Raw genomic sequence first — 18,876 nt, forward strand, 5'->3', positions numbered from 1 at the left:
AAACAAAGATTTTTTCTCCACGACAGTTAGTAAATGTAATAATTCCGAAATCATTTTTAATAATAGAAAGTAAAAATTCTCTCTTGGGATTGAGAATATTTATTCTGAAACACTTGCTTCTTATGTGTTTTGCATGTATTTTCATTCCATAACAAGTAGCTGAATGAATATTCCATAATTATGTTCAACGAAATACATAGATTGCCATGGATTTCAAAACTTTCAGTGTCAGATATCAATGCGACGTCTTAATTGTTTTGTGACAAGTTTTACTTGAAAGAAATAAGAATTGTTCAGATTTAATTGTTTTTAATTCATACGTTCTGTGGAGAATTTTTACATGGCCGTGGAGAAAATACAGTCTGTGTTCTCGGTTAGAATGAAAATTCGATGTACGAGTGGAAGATTCCGAGCGCGAGCGTGAGGAACCACAAGTACAGAATATATGTACTATTGAGAGCACGGAATTTCGGGCAGACTTGAAATTTGACTCATATAAAATGTGAAATAGGCTTTAGGTGCTAGACGTATTAATAACCTAATTTTAATATCAACTATTGTCTCATATCATTTTGCAAATTGCATTCATCAATTCTGAAAAGCTGCAAGTGCTTAGATGTGATTTTCTGAGAACTAAACCGTCTATTTTATTAAACTTTGGAAATCAATAACTAAAATGTAAAATAATTGTGCATAATTGTGACAGTTTATTTTGAAGTTCCGTCAAAATTAATCATTATGACATTTATGACAATAAAGGTTAGACTACATTGGGTTTTTTAAATGACATGTAAATTGCTGCCCGAAATTCCATGCTCGCCATAGTACTATTACGATGCTACATATAACTTACGAAGCGCATAACAAAATAAAAAATTAGTACAGAGCTGTCACAATATTCTGTTTGGTTACTTTGGTTAGCAAATTTTGCAAAATGGTTGGTCTGTATTTCGTTTATTTTATGATAGACGTAAAATTTAGTGGAAGAAAATCGTGGCCAAATTAGTTGTAAATTTATTTAGGAATTACAAAGATATTAATATCTAACTATATATGTGTATATCTGAAAAAGGACATATATAATAAGTTATTTTTTATATTTCCATAAAGTAAATTAAGTATAGGTAGATATAATTAAAATCTACCTGTAAATAAAAAAATTCAAGTGAATTATACTACATTATATAAAACATATTGATTTCACTTGAAATATTTTGTATTGAAAGATGATCTTTAATATAGATAATCAAAAGGCACTCTATTTTATTGTTAAGATACATAAAGGCACTTTGACGTTACATTACCTTCTCACACTTGTTGTAACGTTTAATAACTATATACACAATGGAACCTAATGAAACATGATATAATTTTTTAATTAACAATAATTAATAACACTAAACTGATTTTTTTTTTCTATACATCCTCCAGCGAGAGATTGGGAGATTTTAAATTTTATTAAATTAACCCAACATTAGTAGAATACATTAATTAGAGCATAATTTCATGGCAAAAATATTACTGCTTGAAAGATATATTTCAAATTTTACGTGTACTAGGTACTGTACTACTTTCTCTACGTAGAATTTAGTGATTTCTATGTCAACCAATCTCTCGCTGGACAAACTATATACGAAAATTACCAGTAACAAAATTATACCTTACTAGACATCAGTATTTTTACAACAGTAATTGTTAATAAAATAAAAATGGACCGCCTGTAATGCAGAATACAATCATCTAGAGGGGTAACTATTAAATTTATTGTCTCACATTATAACATATTTCACTTATTTTTGCTTTGACGTAAGCAAAGTACAAGTTTAAATAAAAAAGATTTTAGACCAGTATTTCTGCAGTTCTAATTAAGATAATTTCAGTTAACCCATAACATAAACTGAAAAAATCTTTCTTTAAAAAATTGCAATACATCTACATAACGTGTATAAAACATAATGGGCAATATAAGAATAAAGTCTCAAATAAACTGAACTTAAATAAAAATTGAAACATATAAAGAGGAAATTTCGCAAAACCGAAAGTATGAAACAGTTGAAAATCTTGAAATATTGGATTGCACTTGAACAAATTAAACATAATCTGCAAAAAACTGTTGAAACTTCCATTTTCCAAATAAAATATATGTATTTTTGTGTCAATAATAAAAATGAAATCTTTTTTTCAGTTTTACCGTAGACTAATAATGTAGATAAAATTATTTAATAATTTTTTGATTTAATAATAATTAGAGAGATCATCACTGCCATAAAAAACATCAATATAATAAGCAAAATGTTAGGAAGTTTCTTTAGAATGATATTTTTCTTTATGAGCCAAAAGTTGTGAAATTCGAATAAAACTTTTTGAACAAAATTTACAATGGTTTGGCTTTTTTACAGAATGCGTAAGCAAGTGTCTGTTCAAGACGTCGTTTCTTCCAAACTTTTTATTACAAATATCACACTCAAACGGTTTCTCCTGCGTGTGGATGAGCAAATGTTTATTCAAATTGTGCGCTTGTTGGAATCGCCTGTTACAGATGTTACAAACTGATGGTTTTTCACCAGTGTGCACTCTAGTATGTCTTTCTAAATCACACAACTTACGAAATTCTTTAGCGCAAACCTCACATTTAAAAGTTTTTGTGTGGGGCACAACTTTTTGGAGGACGTGGACTGGTTTGTGCTCTTCCAAGGCTTTAATAGTTTTAAACTCTTCGTTGCATTTCTTACAAACATATGGTCGTTTACCTACAACATGTATGCAATGAATAAATTAAATATATATCATTTGCTAGATAATCACCTTGATGTTTCCTTAAATGAGCAATTAACTGATCTAGGGAATTGTAATTCTCATTACACTTTAAACAAAGATATGGTCTGTCTCCCTTATGGGCCTCCTTATGTTCTTTTAATTGCATGTAACTTGAAAATACTTGGGAACATATTTTGCATTGGGGATTACGTTTGATGAATTTTTTAACTTTCACTTTAGATTCATTTGTGTCTGTTGATTCATCTTTTTCATTAAACTCACTAGTGTATTCATCATACTCTTCAATATCTGAAGGTGGCATATCAAAGAATTCTTTTTCAAAAACATTTGGTCCGACTTTAATATCCATGATATTAAACATTAACTGGTCTATGGCATCCTCATCTGAATCTGAAAGTATTAACTCTGGTGTTGATTCTCTTTTTAAACTTTCAACATCATTATACTGAATCTCAACAGAGTCCCCACTTTTTATATCTGGTGGTATATTGTCCGAGTCTTCAAAACTTGAATTTAATGTTGGTTCTGTTAAAAATTTCTGTTCAATATTTACATCTTCAAATCTAATATTGTTCTGTTGTTCATTTGATTTTTCAACTGTTTGAGATTTTACATAAGGTGCATCATTTACTTCTGATAAAATAATACTTGTGTCAGTTTCTGTAGTGATGCCGTTTGAGCTATTGCAACTAGCTGTGGTCATCTGATTGTTATTATTTATTGGCAACGTAAGTGGTATGTCATCAGCCTCAACAGATTCATTATTTTCAAATACTGCACTTTCATTCTTTACATTAATTAAATTGTTAGATGTGGTTCTTAATTTATATTTTTCCCTGAGTGTTTTCTTTTTTATTTTAGGCACATTAAGGCACTTCTTTCTAGGCCCTCCCTTTTTTACCAGGTTGCTTGGTGTAGCTTCATCCTTTATGATCGGTGTTTGAAATGGTTGATCCAAGTTTTCATCATTTATTGAAATAGAACTTTTAACATTTCCAACTCTCATATCTAATTCCTCGAGCAGTAAAGGAGACTCAAAAAGCTGTGGGACGGGTTTTAAGCACAAAGATCCAAGAAATACACATTTTGTTATTTGTGTTATGTCTAATCTACACTCATTTTGTTTTATATTGTCCATATACTTTCGTAAACTCATTTTTCTTTTCGTGATGCCTCCCAACAATTCTCGTTTTTTTCTTAATGCCAAGTTGTTTTTCATATCCATTTTTGAATTAGACACAAGAAAGTTCCACAAAATCTTTTATATCTTCTCGTATACTCTTGGGTGTATGGTATGTATATAGAGCTGGTATGGATAAAAATAAAATGAAAGTTTGAAGCTAATCACCAATCAGTCTTAAAAGAGTAAAATAAAAATCTTAATAAACATTTTTAGCAATAAAACTGAAACACTTGTTGCGCTTCCACCATAATTGATGAAATAAAGAACGGGGTAAAAAAGTTGCTACTCTTCCCAACAGAGGGAGCTAACTTCGGAACTTGAAAACAAGGCAACAGGGGAGAGGGGAAAGTAGAAAATATGGTGGATTGTTGTTATAATGCGATGTAGAATATCGTGATACCACCATTCTTACACCATCGATTTAAATAGCGAAAAAATAAAACTTGATGTGATTAAGGTCAAAGAAAGGAAAATTTAGTATAAATACCTACTAAAATTTATTTGAAAATGTGTGTTTGAATTTATCTACCGTTTGGCGTTCAGATAAATATACTTAGAAAGTGTTCATTCCAAATGTACTCAAAAATTTATTGCATTTTTCAAGCATTTATGGGATACGTGACTTTTACATTGAATTCAGTGTAAAGGGGTATGCACAATAATTTCCAGAAAATGAAAGAATGTTATCGCTCCTATTTTTTTTTACAATACTTTAAAATGTTGTTGTGTGTGTTGTGTCACGATAATCAAACTGTATACCTACTGCAGATAGGTATTGAGAGTTGATAGTTTAATATTAAAATTTAACGTTAATCACAGTGATTGGATGAACGATATACACTCCATAGATATTCTGTAGTATAGTGCATACTGGTGCATACTTTTTGGTAGGTATAGTAACGAATCTACGTTTTTGGATGAAGTTGGTAGAGGGATGAAGATCAAGCTATGTAATTCTGGTGCATTGCTGGTGGTATCATGCGATATCTAGTTCAGTCTGAAACAAAGATTTTGAGGACTTCCTTCCTTCACAAATCACAATAAATAATTATTGAACTTAAAGGAAACACAAATTATAAATAAAAAAATCTCCGAGGACAGTTAATCTTGAGCAAAATCAACTGAGCAGTTCAATGAAAAGTATAATTATGTACAAACTTTCATTGAAATTGTAACACCTTATTATAGTCGTGACTCGTGAGTCGATTATGTATACGTAAGTACTGTCGCGAGCAATAAATTTTGGTCGTCAATGTCATTTCAAAATTTGGTTAGATTGTCACAGATTTAAAAAATGTCCCTGCTTAATTATGCCCATGTCAACAAAGTGTCAAAAAAATGAGAAAAAAATGACAATTAATGTCATACAACATAATGATAGGTTATGATATTTACGACTGTTTTACAATGGAGCTTTTCGATTGTGTCAAAGAATGACCTTGACGACCAAAATTTATTGCTCGCGACTGTACATATTCAAATTTTCCCAAAATATTTATGTCAGAAAAAAAAAAACAAATAATTAATATTTGAAAGAAAATTAATCACAATTTTTTGGGTTACATATTCCTTTTAGAACTGATCAAATAAATTATCAGTACAAGATATGTTTGTTATGAAATATACTGATGCAATGTAGCATCTATTTGGGAAATAATAGTAGTTTATTTGACGAGTTTGTGTGTAAATTGGGCCTTTTTTGGCACGCGTGGGCCATTTTAAAACGTGAGTGAAACGAGCGTTTTAAAGGCCCACGAGTGCCAAAAAAGGCCCAATTTACACACGAACGAGTTGAATAAAACGTTTTTTTGTTTGACGAGCCCCTTAAAGGCTCCAAATCGCTTAAAACCTTTAAAATTAGCTTGACGTTTCGTTTTGACAAGTTGTGACATTTATCAAAATCCATTCACATAGGAGAAAATTCTCAAATTCTGACAGTGTCGAACAAAAAACCTTATTTTGTCAACAGAAACGGGAGTACCTATACATGAATAGAAATTTTGCATCTTTCTTTCAAATCTCTGAATCTCATATTCATAATGTCGAGTTGAACGATTAGTTTTAAATAGTCTTTTTTCTACAACCGTCAAAAAAACGTGACATTTATGCATCGTTATCAAGTCGCAAAGTATGTCATTTTTGACAAATATTTTAGCATCCAAGGAAAATTTTACAAAAATTAAGATCAAAAATTTTAAAATGCGGTTGTCGAAAAAATAGTGTTTGTATTTCGTGCGAAAGATGATTGTTTTGTTGGCGTATTCGAATGAGTTTGAAGTCTCGACCTAACGGTCTCTACCAAAAACTCATGCCCCAACAAAAAACAATCATTTTGCGCACTTAATACAAAAATAACTATTGTGGTTAATTCTGAGATGTCTAATTATCTTCACTGGAATAATATTCGATGATAAAATTTCAAATTTCCTGTGGCAACAGGAAGCATGGTATCAGTTACCTCGGGACAATATTAATCATCTGATTAAAATCATGTCTCGATTTGTAATCGAGTGTACACGAAACAGAGATCTCATAATTACTTTGTTTTTATTTTGAGGATTACATTTTTCAAATTTTAATCATTCATTTTTGTTACTGAAATACCTACACCCTACACGATTTGGGAAAATTTGAATAAAATTAGTTGATAGCTCAAGGTTAACACTTTGATTTCAATGAAAGTCAGTATTAAATAGAAAATACTTAGGCCGGTATTTATAGTCCAAACTTAAGTTAGACTCAATCTTGAGACAGACTTGAGTTCCGATTTGTGTTTTATAAACAATACTTGAGCATTGATGAGCACTCAAGTTTGACTCAAGCCCAAGTTAGGGGTTAGGCAGACTCAAGTCTTGCTTACATGAGTTTAGAGGTCCAAATTGTTTCTGTACTGTCTGACAGTTGCTGTTTTCCTGTTATTCGTTTCGTTTCAATTATATGGGTAGGCACTAATGTTCAGATTTGAATTTTAGATGTAAGCATTAAATACTTATTTATCGCAGGATGGAAAATTGTTATGACTTTATTTACGAAGAAGAAGTTCCAAATATGTACATATAAGTCAACAACGTATTTTGTATACAGACTATTTCACGAGTGATAATGAGCCTAATGGAATAAAAAATGCACACCACAATATATTTTCAAAAAAAGCCGGACATTTTAATTTCAGTAGCCAGCTTTTTTCGGAAATGTAGTGTGGGTTCATTATTATCATTCGTGAAATACCCTGTATTGCATATTGGTTTACAGTTTTTTCAATTGCTGGGCCGTGCGTACTGTAGTACTCTCTGGTTAGCTATTGTACTGGGTGTTAATCCTTTCCTAAACACTATTTTTTCGTTCTAGCGAAACTGTATCTGTTTTTTTATTTTATATTGCCTCTTCCATATCGTGTATGAGAGAAGCCAACAGAATTTTCTCCTTTAAACTGTACGGGATTTTCATTTAGCAAAAGAATTCAAAACAAGCTGTCACAAGGTGTATGGTATAACCATAGCAACTCGACTCAAATGAAACTGGAGTAAGACTCAAGTCTAACTTTTACGAGTTTAGCCGAAATAATGACTATAATACGGATCTAGACTTGAGCAAAACTCAGGACTTGAGTACAACTTACCCAAGTTGGACTTGAGTTGCCGACTATAAATACCGGCCTTAGACCTTAGGCCGGTATTTATAGTCCAAACTTAAGTTAGACTCAATCTTGAGACAGACTTGAGTTCCGATTTGTGTTTTATAAACAAAACTTGAGCATTGATGAGCACTCAAGTTTGACTCAAGCCCAAGTTAGGGGTTAGGCAGACTCAAGTCTTGGTTACATGAGTTTAGCGGTCCAAAATTGTCTCTGTACTCTCTGACAGCTGCTGTTTTTCGTTTCGTTTTAATTATATGGATAGGTACTAATGTTCAAATTTGAATTTTAGATGTAAGCATTAGATACTTATCTATCGCAGGATGGAAGATTTTTATGACTTTGTTGACGAAGTAGGAGAAGAAGAAGAAGTTCCGAATATGCGTCAACAACGTTTGCCAAAGCGGTATATACGGAATGTTTTTGATCCGTTTGAATATTACCATAATGACGAATTTGAAAAAAGGTACCGATTTAGCAAAGTTGTTGTTGTGGAAATAATACTTCCTCTGGTTATAAGAAATTTAGAGAAACCTACAAATCGAGGTTTACCAGTTCCACCTTTGTTGCAGCTGCTAATAGCTTTAAGATTTTGTGCTACAGGAAACTTTCAAGTTTGATACAAACATAAAAAGTATAATTATGATGATTAATAATTTGTTAACGGCAGGTAGTAGATGGTGACCTACAACGTATAAGTCAGGCAACAGTTAGCCAAATTATCAAACGGGTGTTCATATCATTGGCCAACAATTTGAACAATTTTGTCAAATTTGGTGCCAGAGAGGAAGAACAACGTCGCACTATAATGCTTTTCAATGAAAGGTATGGGTTTCCCAGTACGGCAGGTGCTGTAGATGGTACCCATATACCAATTCAAAACCCCGGAGGTGCAAACCGTGAAGTGTTTCGGAACAGAAAAAGTGTGTTTTCCCTTAATGTGCAGGTTTGTATAAATTTACAAAGTTGAACCCACTAGAATGCAATCTCGGATCTCTATTTAGGTCATAAGTGGTCCAAACTTAGAAATCATGGATATAGTAGTTCGGCATCCCGGTTCTGCACATGACAATGTAATATTATTTAACCGCAGTTCAGCTCGAGTTCGTTTTGAACAAGGGCTTATAAAAGGATTGCTACTAGGTGATAATGGTTATGCCTGCCGCCCATACCTATTGACACCGATAATACATCCCCAAACAAATCAGGAAATTCGATACAATACTGCCCATAAAAGAACAAGAAATGTTGTGGAACGCCTTTTTGGGAAATGGAAAAGAAGATTCCCTTGTTTAAGTAGAATGTTAAGAACAAAATTGGAGATATCAATGGCAGTCATATGTGCTTGCGCTGTTCTACACAATATTGGTATCCAACACAATGATCTGGACTTTGAAGAACAAGTTCCAGATGAGATAGAAGAGATTCCAATTATTGATAACAACATGTTAGGATTAGCTTTTAGGCGACAATTTATAATTCAACACTTTTAATTATTCGATAAAAATACAATTTATAAATCAACTAACTTATTTATATCCTCAACTTCTTGGCTTGACAATTCTTTAGCAGCTTTTTTAGCAGCAGCTAAAGATGAAAACAATTCGGCTTTGGCTGCTTGCATCTTTATTTTATGCAGCTGCCTTTGCTGCTCAATTGCCTCTTTTATTTTTAAAATGCGCAGATTCTTCTCTTCATCTATCAAGGCGGTTTGACGAGTATTTCGACTGGAGCGGATTTTTCCGACAAACAAATTTTCATCCATTGTTCTTGTGGTGGATGTAGTGGCAGCATCATTGTTATGAATATCTTCTATATTTTCTGCTACACTGTTTGCTTTTGTAGCACTTTGATCTGCGGGGTTATTGATTTAGATTTAAACAAATAAAAATAACACCTAAGTATATCTACCAATGAAGACTGCTGTAGAGTCCCACCTGCAATCTAGTTGAATGTCTGTGTTTGGTGCAGCAACATCCACAAGCTCCATTAAGGTGTCAGGTTCTGAATCACTTCGTTCCCCTCCTCCGGTTTTAAGTGTTTCAAATATAATTTTCGTATTTTCTGCGCGTTTTCTGACACAACCGTAAAAAATTAAAAATTGCTATTATCATTGTCACAATTCTACCAAACCTTAATTACACAATATTTTCTGTTTATAGAAACAGAAATTAGATTACTTATCTTTGTTTTATATTGGTCCACAATTTTTTCAACTGCTGGGCCGTGCGTATTGTGGTACTCTCTGGCTGACTGTTGTAGTGGCTCGTAATTATTTCCCAAGCACTATTTTTCCGTTCCACCGAAACTGCGTCTGTTTTTTTGCTTTCTATTGCCTCTCCCATATCTCGAATGAGAGAAGCCAACCGAATTTTCTCTTTTAAAGTATAAGCCGTTTTCATTTTGGAAAATAATTCAAAACAAGCTGTCACAACACAAGATGTAACCATGGTAACTCGACTCAAACGAAACTGGAGTAAGACTCAAGTCTAACTTGTACGAGTTTAGCCGAAATAATGGCTATAATACGGATCTAGACTTGAGCAAAACTCAGGACTTGAGTACAACTTACACAAGTTGGACTTGAGTTGCCGACTATAAATACCGGCCTAAGTTATTTCGAGTCTTCTTAAAAAGATCTGATTTGGGTGCTTCAAACTATTATTATCTATTTCCAAAACTCAAGAATGTCTTAAAAGGATGAAGATGTACGTCAAGATGGTCAAGGTGTATGAGTTTATAGGTAGGTACTCTAGACATCTGGTTTGCAGAACAAGAAAACTCTATTTCTTATATATAAAAGGGTTAGTTACTTTATGAACGTTCTGTTAATTGTATAGGGTTGATATACAGGCTGTTTGATAAAAAACGCCTCAACTCATAACTTTCTTACAGGGTTATTCTAAATGATTGTAGTCGAAGTAGACGTGAAAATTGAATGTAAAATTTATGGTTGCCGCTCCACATAAAAAACATCAAAATGATGTGAATAAGTGAGTACACACCGTTCACACACGGGGTGCAATTGGGTGCAAAACAAAAACAACTCAATATTTTTAAAATTGATGCAAAAAAACTCAATATTTCTGAATTAAATAAATAAAAACCTCATCACCGCACTTTTCACCTAAAAAATGACAGTGACAGCGACAAAACTGACAGTTCACTTGAAAGCGGCAAAAATGTAACAACATGGGCACGGCCTACTTCGAACACAATCATTTAATATTACTCACTTGACGCTACGTCACCATTTTACCTTCCATCAACAAAGGTTCGATTCATCATATCCCTCCCGTCAATTTCTTATATCCTTCAATACATACATATTTCGCCTGGGTTTGGCGAAATTATCCCATTTTTGGTTATTTCAACAGTAGCTGTCACTTTTGACGTCTGTTCCGACAAGTCGACCAGATAAATATTGAATATAATTTTTTTGTTCGACACTGTCAGAATGTGAAAATTTTGATAAATGTGACAACTTGGCAAAACGAAACGTCAAGTTAATTTTAAAGATTTTAAGCGATTTGGAGCCTTTAAGGGGGTCGTCGAACAAAAAAACGTTGTATTCAACTCGTTCTTGTGTAAATTGGACTTTTTTTGGCACTCGTTAAATAAATAACTATTATTATTCATACGTACGGTCGATGGACAAATAAAACTGGGACACTTAAAATTTAATCTATGTAAATCAAACTATTGAATTGTCAATATATTTGTCAGAGTCTATATAATATGTCATACCAAAGTTAACCTATTTGTGATAAAGCCGTAATTAAACGATGCAAATTTGTAAATTTTGACTTATGTGATTGTCATTTTTGTCCCAGTTTTATTTGTCCATCGACTGTACTACACGTTGCTTGATGGCAATTGAGGGAAGGTACTCAATTGTCTCGTAAAGGGAAAAATTAGATCGAGCTCTATTGGTCGATTTGATTAATTCATAACTAAAAAGCTGTTGCACCTTGAATATTTTTCTAAACGTTTTTTACCTTCATTCCCATCCGTAGAGGGATATGGAGAGAGCACTCTTCAAAAAAGTGGATACGACCGCGCTTTTCTGTAGACCTAATAAAAGGTCTCCAGATGAGCCGAGCGAAACCGAAGTTAACGCAGATATTTCATCTTTCCAGTGGCGTCCCTTTAACTTTTTTCTGGAGACAATTTTTGCAGGAATTGTAGGAAGACGACCGTAAATAATTAGTTCAAAATAAAAACAGATCAGAGTTATACAACTGAAAAAATACAAAGACAATTCACCAACCGGTTCACGTGTAAAAAAGCAAATCCCAGTAAAATGACGGAACACCGACGCCTATGAAGCATCTGATGCCCAACGACCCTAGTCATGAAATTTCACGAAGTACTGGCGGTCATTTTAAAAGGCGTCATAGAAGGTCTCCGCACAGGTCTCGCGACGTGCCGCTTCCTTTACATTGCCAGCATAGGCAGTGCTCCCTCCATATCCCTCTACGTTCCCATCAAGGAAATCGCACTCTTAAGCGTCGTTTTCATGGTGGCTTTACAAGCGTGGCTCGCTCGACTTGGAAACCGCTCGACCAATGGGAGCACAGCTTTTAAAAAACGCCGCGGCGTGGCTCGGACTTTGCTAGAATAGGAATTATTTCTATTTTTCAAAGCCACGCTCAGGCTTTGGAAGCAACTACATAATCGAATCAGCTGATGTGACAGCTCAACGCTAGCTCGCTGAATAGCGCATGCGCGTTGGCGTGGCTGTCTTGAAGTAGCAAGCCACCATGAAAATGAAAACGACTCTTCCAAAGCCAAGCTAGCCGAGCGAGCCACGCTTGTAAAGCCACCATGAAAACGACGCTTTAGTTTGATCCGCCGCGAGTTCTGGGAGACCTATATACCGGGACATTTTTTTAACTCTGAACATAGTCCATACTTACGGCCGGTTTCATAATGTATTTTAAAAGCGGTTTTAAATTTAAAACCACCTTTAACTAAAAATTGTGTTTCATATTCATTAAAGGCGTCTTTAAATCCTTAAAACCCCCTTTAACTTTAAAAGCTCGTTGTCGGCCTTTTATCTCGTTAAAGGTGGATTTAAATGGGGAACATAACCTCAATTACATGACAAGTGACATTTCGCTAGGCTAGTGCATTGCCACAAATTGCTGTTTTTTTTTTTGTGAATTAGTAGGTACTTACCGAATAATTAAATCAACATTTCGGAAACTTATAGGTATTCAGAAAATAAAGATATTCCATGAATTCATTAGTTTTTATTGCTCAATTGTTTTCTTGCTAATTCAATCTAAGTCTAATAGGTAACAGTTTTTTCCTTTCATGTTCTTCTCTTTCCTCTCTTCTCTTTAAGTGTAGGATCTTATTTTATACAAGTTTTGTTTTAGATTTATAAAATTGCTCCTTCACTTGAAAGGTTGGATTTGGCATTTTTGGTCCCAATCTTTTATTAATCGGATGTTTTAATTTGGCGCTGCTCCACTAGCAAAATGTAAAATGCAGAATGTAAACAAAAATTAAAATACCTACTCGAAATACAATTCAAAGTCCGAGGGAAACAGTTGCGAGTTACCAAAACTTTCAAACGTTTACTGTAAAATTCCCTAGAATTCCCTAGGAAAATGACTACGTACACACGGTGAATGATTCGTTTTCGAACTAATGCAAATTTTAACTAATGTTTCGATAGTCCGTGTTTATGAAATGCAGTCTCCTTTATTTTAGATTTAAAGTCGCATTTACCTTAAAGGCGCATTTTATTAAAGGAGTCTTTAGGGTCGGATTATGAAACCGGCCGTTATTCCCTATGTTCAACTTTAAAAAACACAGATCAATGCATTGTGAGTTGCTATGCAACCAACTACATATACCGAACACCAGAGATTTTGAAATAATGTTAAAAATTGTTCCGATTGATGGAATTGGTCTATCATGTGTTGCATTGGAAATGTCACGCACATTTCTAATGCTCTGATTGGCATAGAATAACTGCATTATGTGTATTTCTTCTTCAAATAACTTGACCATTTTGTTAAACTGTCAAGTATTTATTTTTGTTACCTTGGTTACGTAATTACATACATGCATTGACCTGTGTTTTTTAAAACTGAACATAGGGAATAAGTATAAGCTATGTTCAATGTTAAAAAAATGTCCCGGTATATACAGCCTGTATATACCGGCTGTTTCACGCAGCCCGTTCATTAGAAACTTTTTGATTTCCCAAAATCATATTAATATGAAAATTGGTATATAGTTGACTATAATCGACTACTCGAAGTTCAAATGAAATATTTTCAAAATGGCGGCACTTCCGGAAATACCGGAAATCGATGCCATGATCGTTTTTTTTAAATAAAAAGGCCCCATTTTGACTTCACATTTCGATTCTACGTTAACTTTTGAGTTTAGTACGTCTTTTTGTCAATACTTATCTGTCATCGTTTTTGACCTATGTTATCTTTTTTGCAAAAGAGTGAGGTTGCAGGGCTTCATTAAAAAAATTATAATTCCTGAACCATCAGAAATAAATAATTTATTTTTACTTTACTGACTTGCCAGAGATTTGACCGCTTTTTTGCGCTATTAACGACATTTTTTTATGTTTCATACGCCTACTGCAATTTTTTAAAATTGATAATCAAAAAATGTCGAAAACTTCATTTTTTTAAATGGCAACTACCGTTTCTGACACTAGATATAAATGTAAAATTAAATTTTAAGGCCACTTTTATTAACATTATTCTATTTGCAGCCGTTCAGGCGTAATTTCTATTTTTTGAATAAAATATTCTTTTTTATAAGCAATTGTTTTTTTTTAATTTTTATTGAAAAATAGCATTAGATAACAACAAAACAATAGAAAATAAGCAAATTAACAAAAAATATTTTAATGTAAATGATTTCATTGAAAATATTGTTTTGTTAATTTGCTTATTTTTTATTATTTCGTTGTTATCAACTGTTTATTGCTTGTGCATTTTGAATAAAAATTCAAATAAAACAATTGTTAGATAAAAAAAAAAGAATATTTTACTCAAAAAATCGAAATTACGTCAAAACGGCTGGGAATACGCATACACAATGTTAATAAAAGTAGGCTTAGAATTAAATTTTACATTTACATCTAGTGTCACAAGCCATTTAAAAAAATTAAGTTTTTGACATTTTTTGATTAGCAACTTTGAAAAATTTCAGTAGGCGTATGAAACATAAAAAAAATTTCACTAATGGCGGAAAAGATCGGCCAGGTCTTTACAAATTCAACTAAAAAAAATCAATTACTTATTTCCGATGGTTCAAGAGTTATAAATTTGTTAATGAAGCCCTGCAACCTCGCTTTTTTGCAAAAAAGATGACATAGGTCAAAAAAGATGACAGATAAGTGTTGACAAAAAGACGTTCTAAACTCAAAATTTAACGCAGAATCGAAATGTGAAGTCAAAATGAGGCCTTTCCATTTAAACAAATAAAGATGGCGTCTATTTCCGGTATTTCCGGAAGTGCCACCAGTTTGAAAATATTTCATTTGAATTTGGAATAGTCGATTATAGTCAACTACCAATTTTCATATTAATACGATTTGGGGAAATCAGAAAGTTTCTAATGAACGGGCTACGTGAATCAGCCTGTATATTATGATACAAGTTTATAAGGAAGCCTTTAAGCACGCGCGACGAGTTTAAGAGCACGACACGTAGCGGAGTCCTTTTAATGTCGCAAGTGCTTTAAAGGCCCTTATAAACGTGTATCATACGCTATTTTTTATTATACCTGCACTAAAATCTGAAAATTATAACAAAAAAAAAGCAAATTGAAATACCTTTTCCGAGGTAATCTGTGTCATTAATTGTTGATATAGAAATGGTCAATTGTTGTTGTTTCGTTGCTATCATAAATCGTGTATCAATGTCTATTTATCATTGTTCAAAATATAGGTGAATTTGTTGTTACCTAAGCAACCCTTAAAGCTTTAGTGTTTTAAAGGCCCTTTTTCGCACACATTTTAGTGTCAAAAACAGGGATTATGATTCAGGTATAATAAAAAAGAAATTATGTAATTTCACCTATTTTTTTTTTTTTAATAAACAATTGTCTGGTTCGAGTAATCAGAGGAAAATACTTATTATTATATCGGGTGTTTTTTTAAATTTCACCTCAAAGTTGGCGTTGAAGAGTCGCTTGAGAACGTACACTTCTATTAAAAAAAAAGCGTACACGTATTGAGGGCTACTGTAAATAGGGATAAAATTAATTAATCGTTTCCAAGTAAACGTATTACTGACATTTTGTATGTATGTCAAATGTGTGAACACTGTTTTTTATAAATTTTTAAATTGTTGTTAGATTGTTGAGAGTTGCCTTTTTCCATAAATTTGTGAATAAAAATTTGAATTGTGTTTATAGTAATAATTGGTGATACTTGCCTAACATACTTGCTAAACATTTATAGAGATATTTTCATATTTGATGGCGGAAACAAAAGACTGAGAAATGTCACAAATTTGTATTGTCAGTGTCAAATTTCTCAAAGACGTTCGTGATTTCAACAGAAATGCAGCAAATTAGCAATAAGAAAGTTATTCATCGTCGAACTAGAGACAAAATTTGTAATCCGTTTGATTATATGAGAATAACTTTTTCTTATGAACCACTGACAAAAATTGGTTTCCTTAGAATTTATTTTTTCAATTAATTTAGCGAAAATTTAAATTTACCTAGACATTCCCTTTTTACGATGTTTATGAGAAATTTGACACTGACAATACATTTTTGTGACATTTCTCAGTCTTTTGTTTCCGCCACCAAATATGAATGTACCTCTACACATTAAAATCTCTGAAGAATACATCGATCAAATCCAGCTATCATCATGGGTTTTGTTACAGGTTTCTAAGTAACAACAATTAAAAGATAGGTTTACGATATAGCAATCTAGCCAAAATTGTGCTCACTATTACTACGCTTTTTTTTAATAGAAGTGTACCTATAGTATTTTAACGTGACTCTGGCGGGTAGCGTAATTAAAAAGTATAGTCCTACAGAAACTAGTGGAATTCGACTTTGGTTGTAAATTTATGTTTGTCACTTGAAGAATAGAATTTTATGCTGCAGCAATAATCCTGATACTGATAAATGCTAATGACTAATGAGGTTCGTCAGTTTGGGGTTCGTTAGCTTCAGGCAGGGATGTTACAGGTAGTGGTAGTTGTATTTATGACAAAGGTTATTACTTGATAAAATCTTATTCTTCGGTTGTTGTTGTTAATTTTACAACCAAAGTCGAATTCTACTAGAGTTTCTGTAGGACTATACTAACCACAAAATCACCGAAGCGGCTGTTTCATTTTACTTTGCGCTGAGTAATACGGCAGAGTTCGCATTTTACTAAAGCCGCTTCGTGAATAAGAAACCGAACATCTGGTAATAATCGGGATACCTACCCTGTATCCTAAAATACGAGTAGGTATTGTAGTTTCAATTTGGTTGTAGGTCGTAAAATTTTATGGTACTTTAAGTTAAAGATCTTGCGGGGTTTATAAATCCTAGTTTACCACTAGCAGGTAATATTTTAAGCAGGGTTGTATTGTACATTTGGTATATTTGCATTGTACAGCAAACGGCACGCGCCGCTTCCCAACCTTTTTAAACCCAACCATTGTGCCCGTTAATCGCTCATAATATCCAATAAAATTTTACGACCTACAACCAAATTGAAACTAAAGTACATCGTAACGCTCTGATCACTAGAATTATTTTTGCTTCAAACGTAGCAGACACAAAAAGCTCATAAGAATAAATCTCAAAGAGAAATACTCGTAGCTCTTATGTTACCATAACTTAGAGATGCATTTGCAATGTGATATTATATGATATTACACATTGGACAAACAACAGTGTTCCAAGACCTCTTAATTTGAATTTTATGTTTTTATTGCTTGACCCGCCAGAGTCACGTTAAAGTACTATACCTACCACTCGTGTAAAAACGTACGTAAGATTTAAACAGCTAATCCGTCATCCGTAATCCGTAGCAAGTTCACAATCGACTCTTCAACGCCAACTTTGAGGTGAAATTAAAAAAAAAACACCCAATACATAGTAATTTAAAAACTTGTACAGTTGGATTAAAAGGGCCTTTAAAACACTAAAGATTTAAGGGTTGCTTTGGTAACAACAAATTCACCTACATTTTGAACAATGTGTATTTATACACAATTTATAACAAATATACATGGCAACGAAACAACAACAATTGACCATTTCTATATCAACGATTAATGACACAGATTACTTCGGAAAAGGTGTATTTTCAATTTGGTTGTAGGTCGTAAAATTGTATAGTACTTTAAGTTAAAGATCTTTCGGGGCTTATAAATCCCAATTTACCACTAGCAGGTAATATTTTAAGCAGGGTTGTATTATACTGTAGTTTCAATTTGGTTGTAGGTAGTAAAATGTTATGGTACTTTAAGTTAAAGATCTTGCGGGGCTTATTATAAATCCTAGTTTACCACTAGCAGGTAATATTTTAAGCAGGGTTGTATTGTACATTTCGTATTGTACAGCAAACGGCACGCGCCGCTTCCCAACCTTTTCAAACCCAACCATTGTGCCCGTTAATCGCTCATAATATCCAATAAAATTTTACGACCTACAACCAAATTGAGAATACAATATTTCAATTTACTTTTTTCGTTATAATTTTCAGATTGTAATGCAGGTATAATAAAAAATAGCGTATGATACACGTTTATAAGGGTCTTTAAAGCACTTGCGACGTTAAACTCGTCGCGCGTGCTTTAAAGGCTTTCTTATAAACTTGTATCATAATATACTATTTTGTTGTTTGTCTCGTTAAAACATTGGTTCATGTGATTTCAAAATATTGCAAGAGAATAACAATAAATAATAAATAGAATCAAAGTAGTCAAACTAAAAATGATCAGGAGGTTATAGTTTTTCCATTTATAATTTGGTTTTATGGCAGTGCAATTGTAATTATTAGGGGCTGGGGTTGTGGTTTTGGCAATAGTGAAGATATTGTAACCTGGTCAGACAACAGACCTTCTTTTACAATCCTAGAATTTATGGCGGTAGTTGCCTATTGTCGGGGTATTTAACTCCCTGACAACAGGGCTGGTAGTAAAACCAAATTAGAAATGGGAACACTATATAATAGTATAGTTTGTCCAGCGAGAGATTGGTTGACATAAAAATCACTAAAGTCTACGTAGAGAAAGTAGTACAGTCGCGATCAATAAATTTTGGACACTAGTGTCAT

The 18,876-nt window shown here is 33.1% G+C and overlaps 2 protein-coding genes and 1 long non-coding RNA gene across 5 annotated transcripts in view; 1 reads left to right on the forward strand and 2 right to left on the reverse strand.

Moving 5' to 3' along the window:
- Positions 1–18,876, forward strand: part of LOC138122235 (uncharacterized) — a 229,788-nt gene that overhangs the window by 143,121 nt on the left and 67,791 nt on the right. The window lies entirely within an intron of this gene.
- Positions 1–18,876, reverse strand: part of d4 — a 284,602-nt gene that overhangs the window by 80,952 nt on the left and 184,774 nt on the right. The window lies entirely within an intron of this gene.
- LOC138122185 (myoneurin-like) lies at positions 1,003–4,227 on the reverse strand. The gene is made up of 2 exons (XM_069036355.1): positions 2,806–4,227; positions 1,003–2,750 (listed from the first exon to the last, which is right to left on the reverse strand). Exons 1-2 carry the CDS (start codon positions 4,001–4,003, stop codon positions 2,296–2,298), a joined length of 1,653 nt encoding a protein of 550 aa, XP_068892456.1. The 5' UTR covers positions 4,004–4,227; the 3' UTR covers positions 1,003–2,295.

Source organism: Tenebrio molitor, chromosome 1 (assembly GCF_963966145.1).
Source record: "Tenebrio molitor chromosome 1, icTenMoli1.1, whole genome shotgun sequence".
NCBI lineage: Eukaryota > Metazoa > Arthropoda > Insecta > Coleoptera > Tenebrionidae > Tenebrio > Tenebrio molitor.

Bases quoted from the DNA above. Each gene is read 5' to 3' on its own strand.
- LOC138122185 (XM_069036355.1), bottom strand. From the start codon at position 4,003: ATGGATATGAAAAACAACTTGGCATTAAGAAAAAAACGAGAATTGTTG. The intron at 2,751-2,805 runs GTGATTATCTAG...TACATGTTGTAG, and splicing joins TCATTTAAGGAAACATCAAG to GTAAACGACCATATGTTTGT.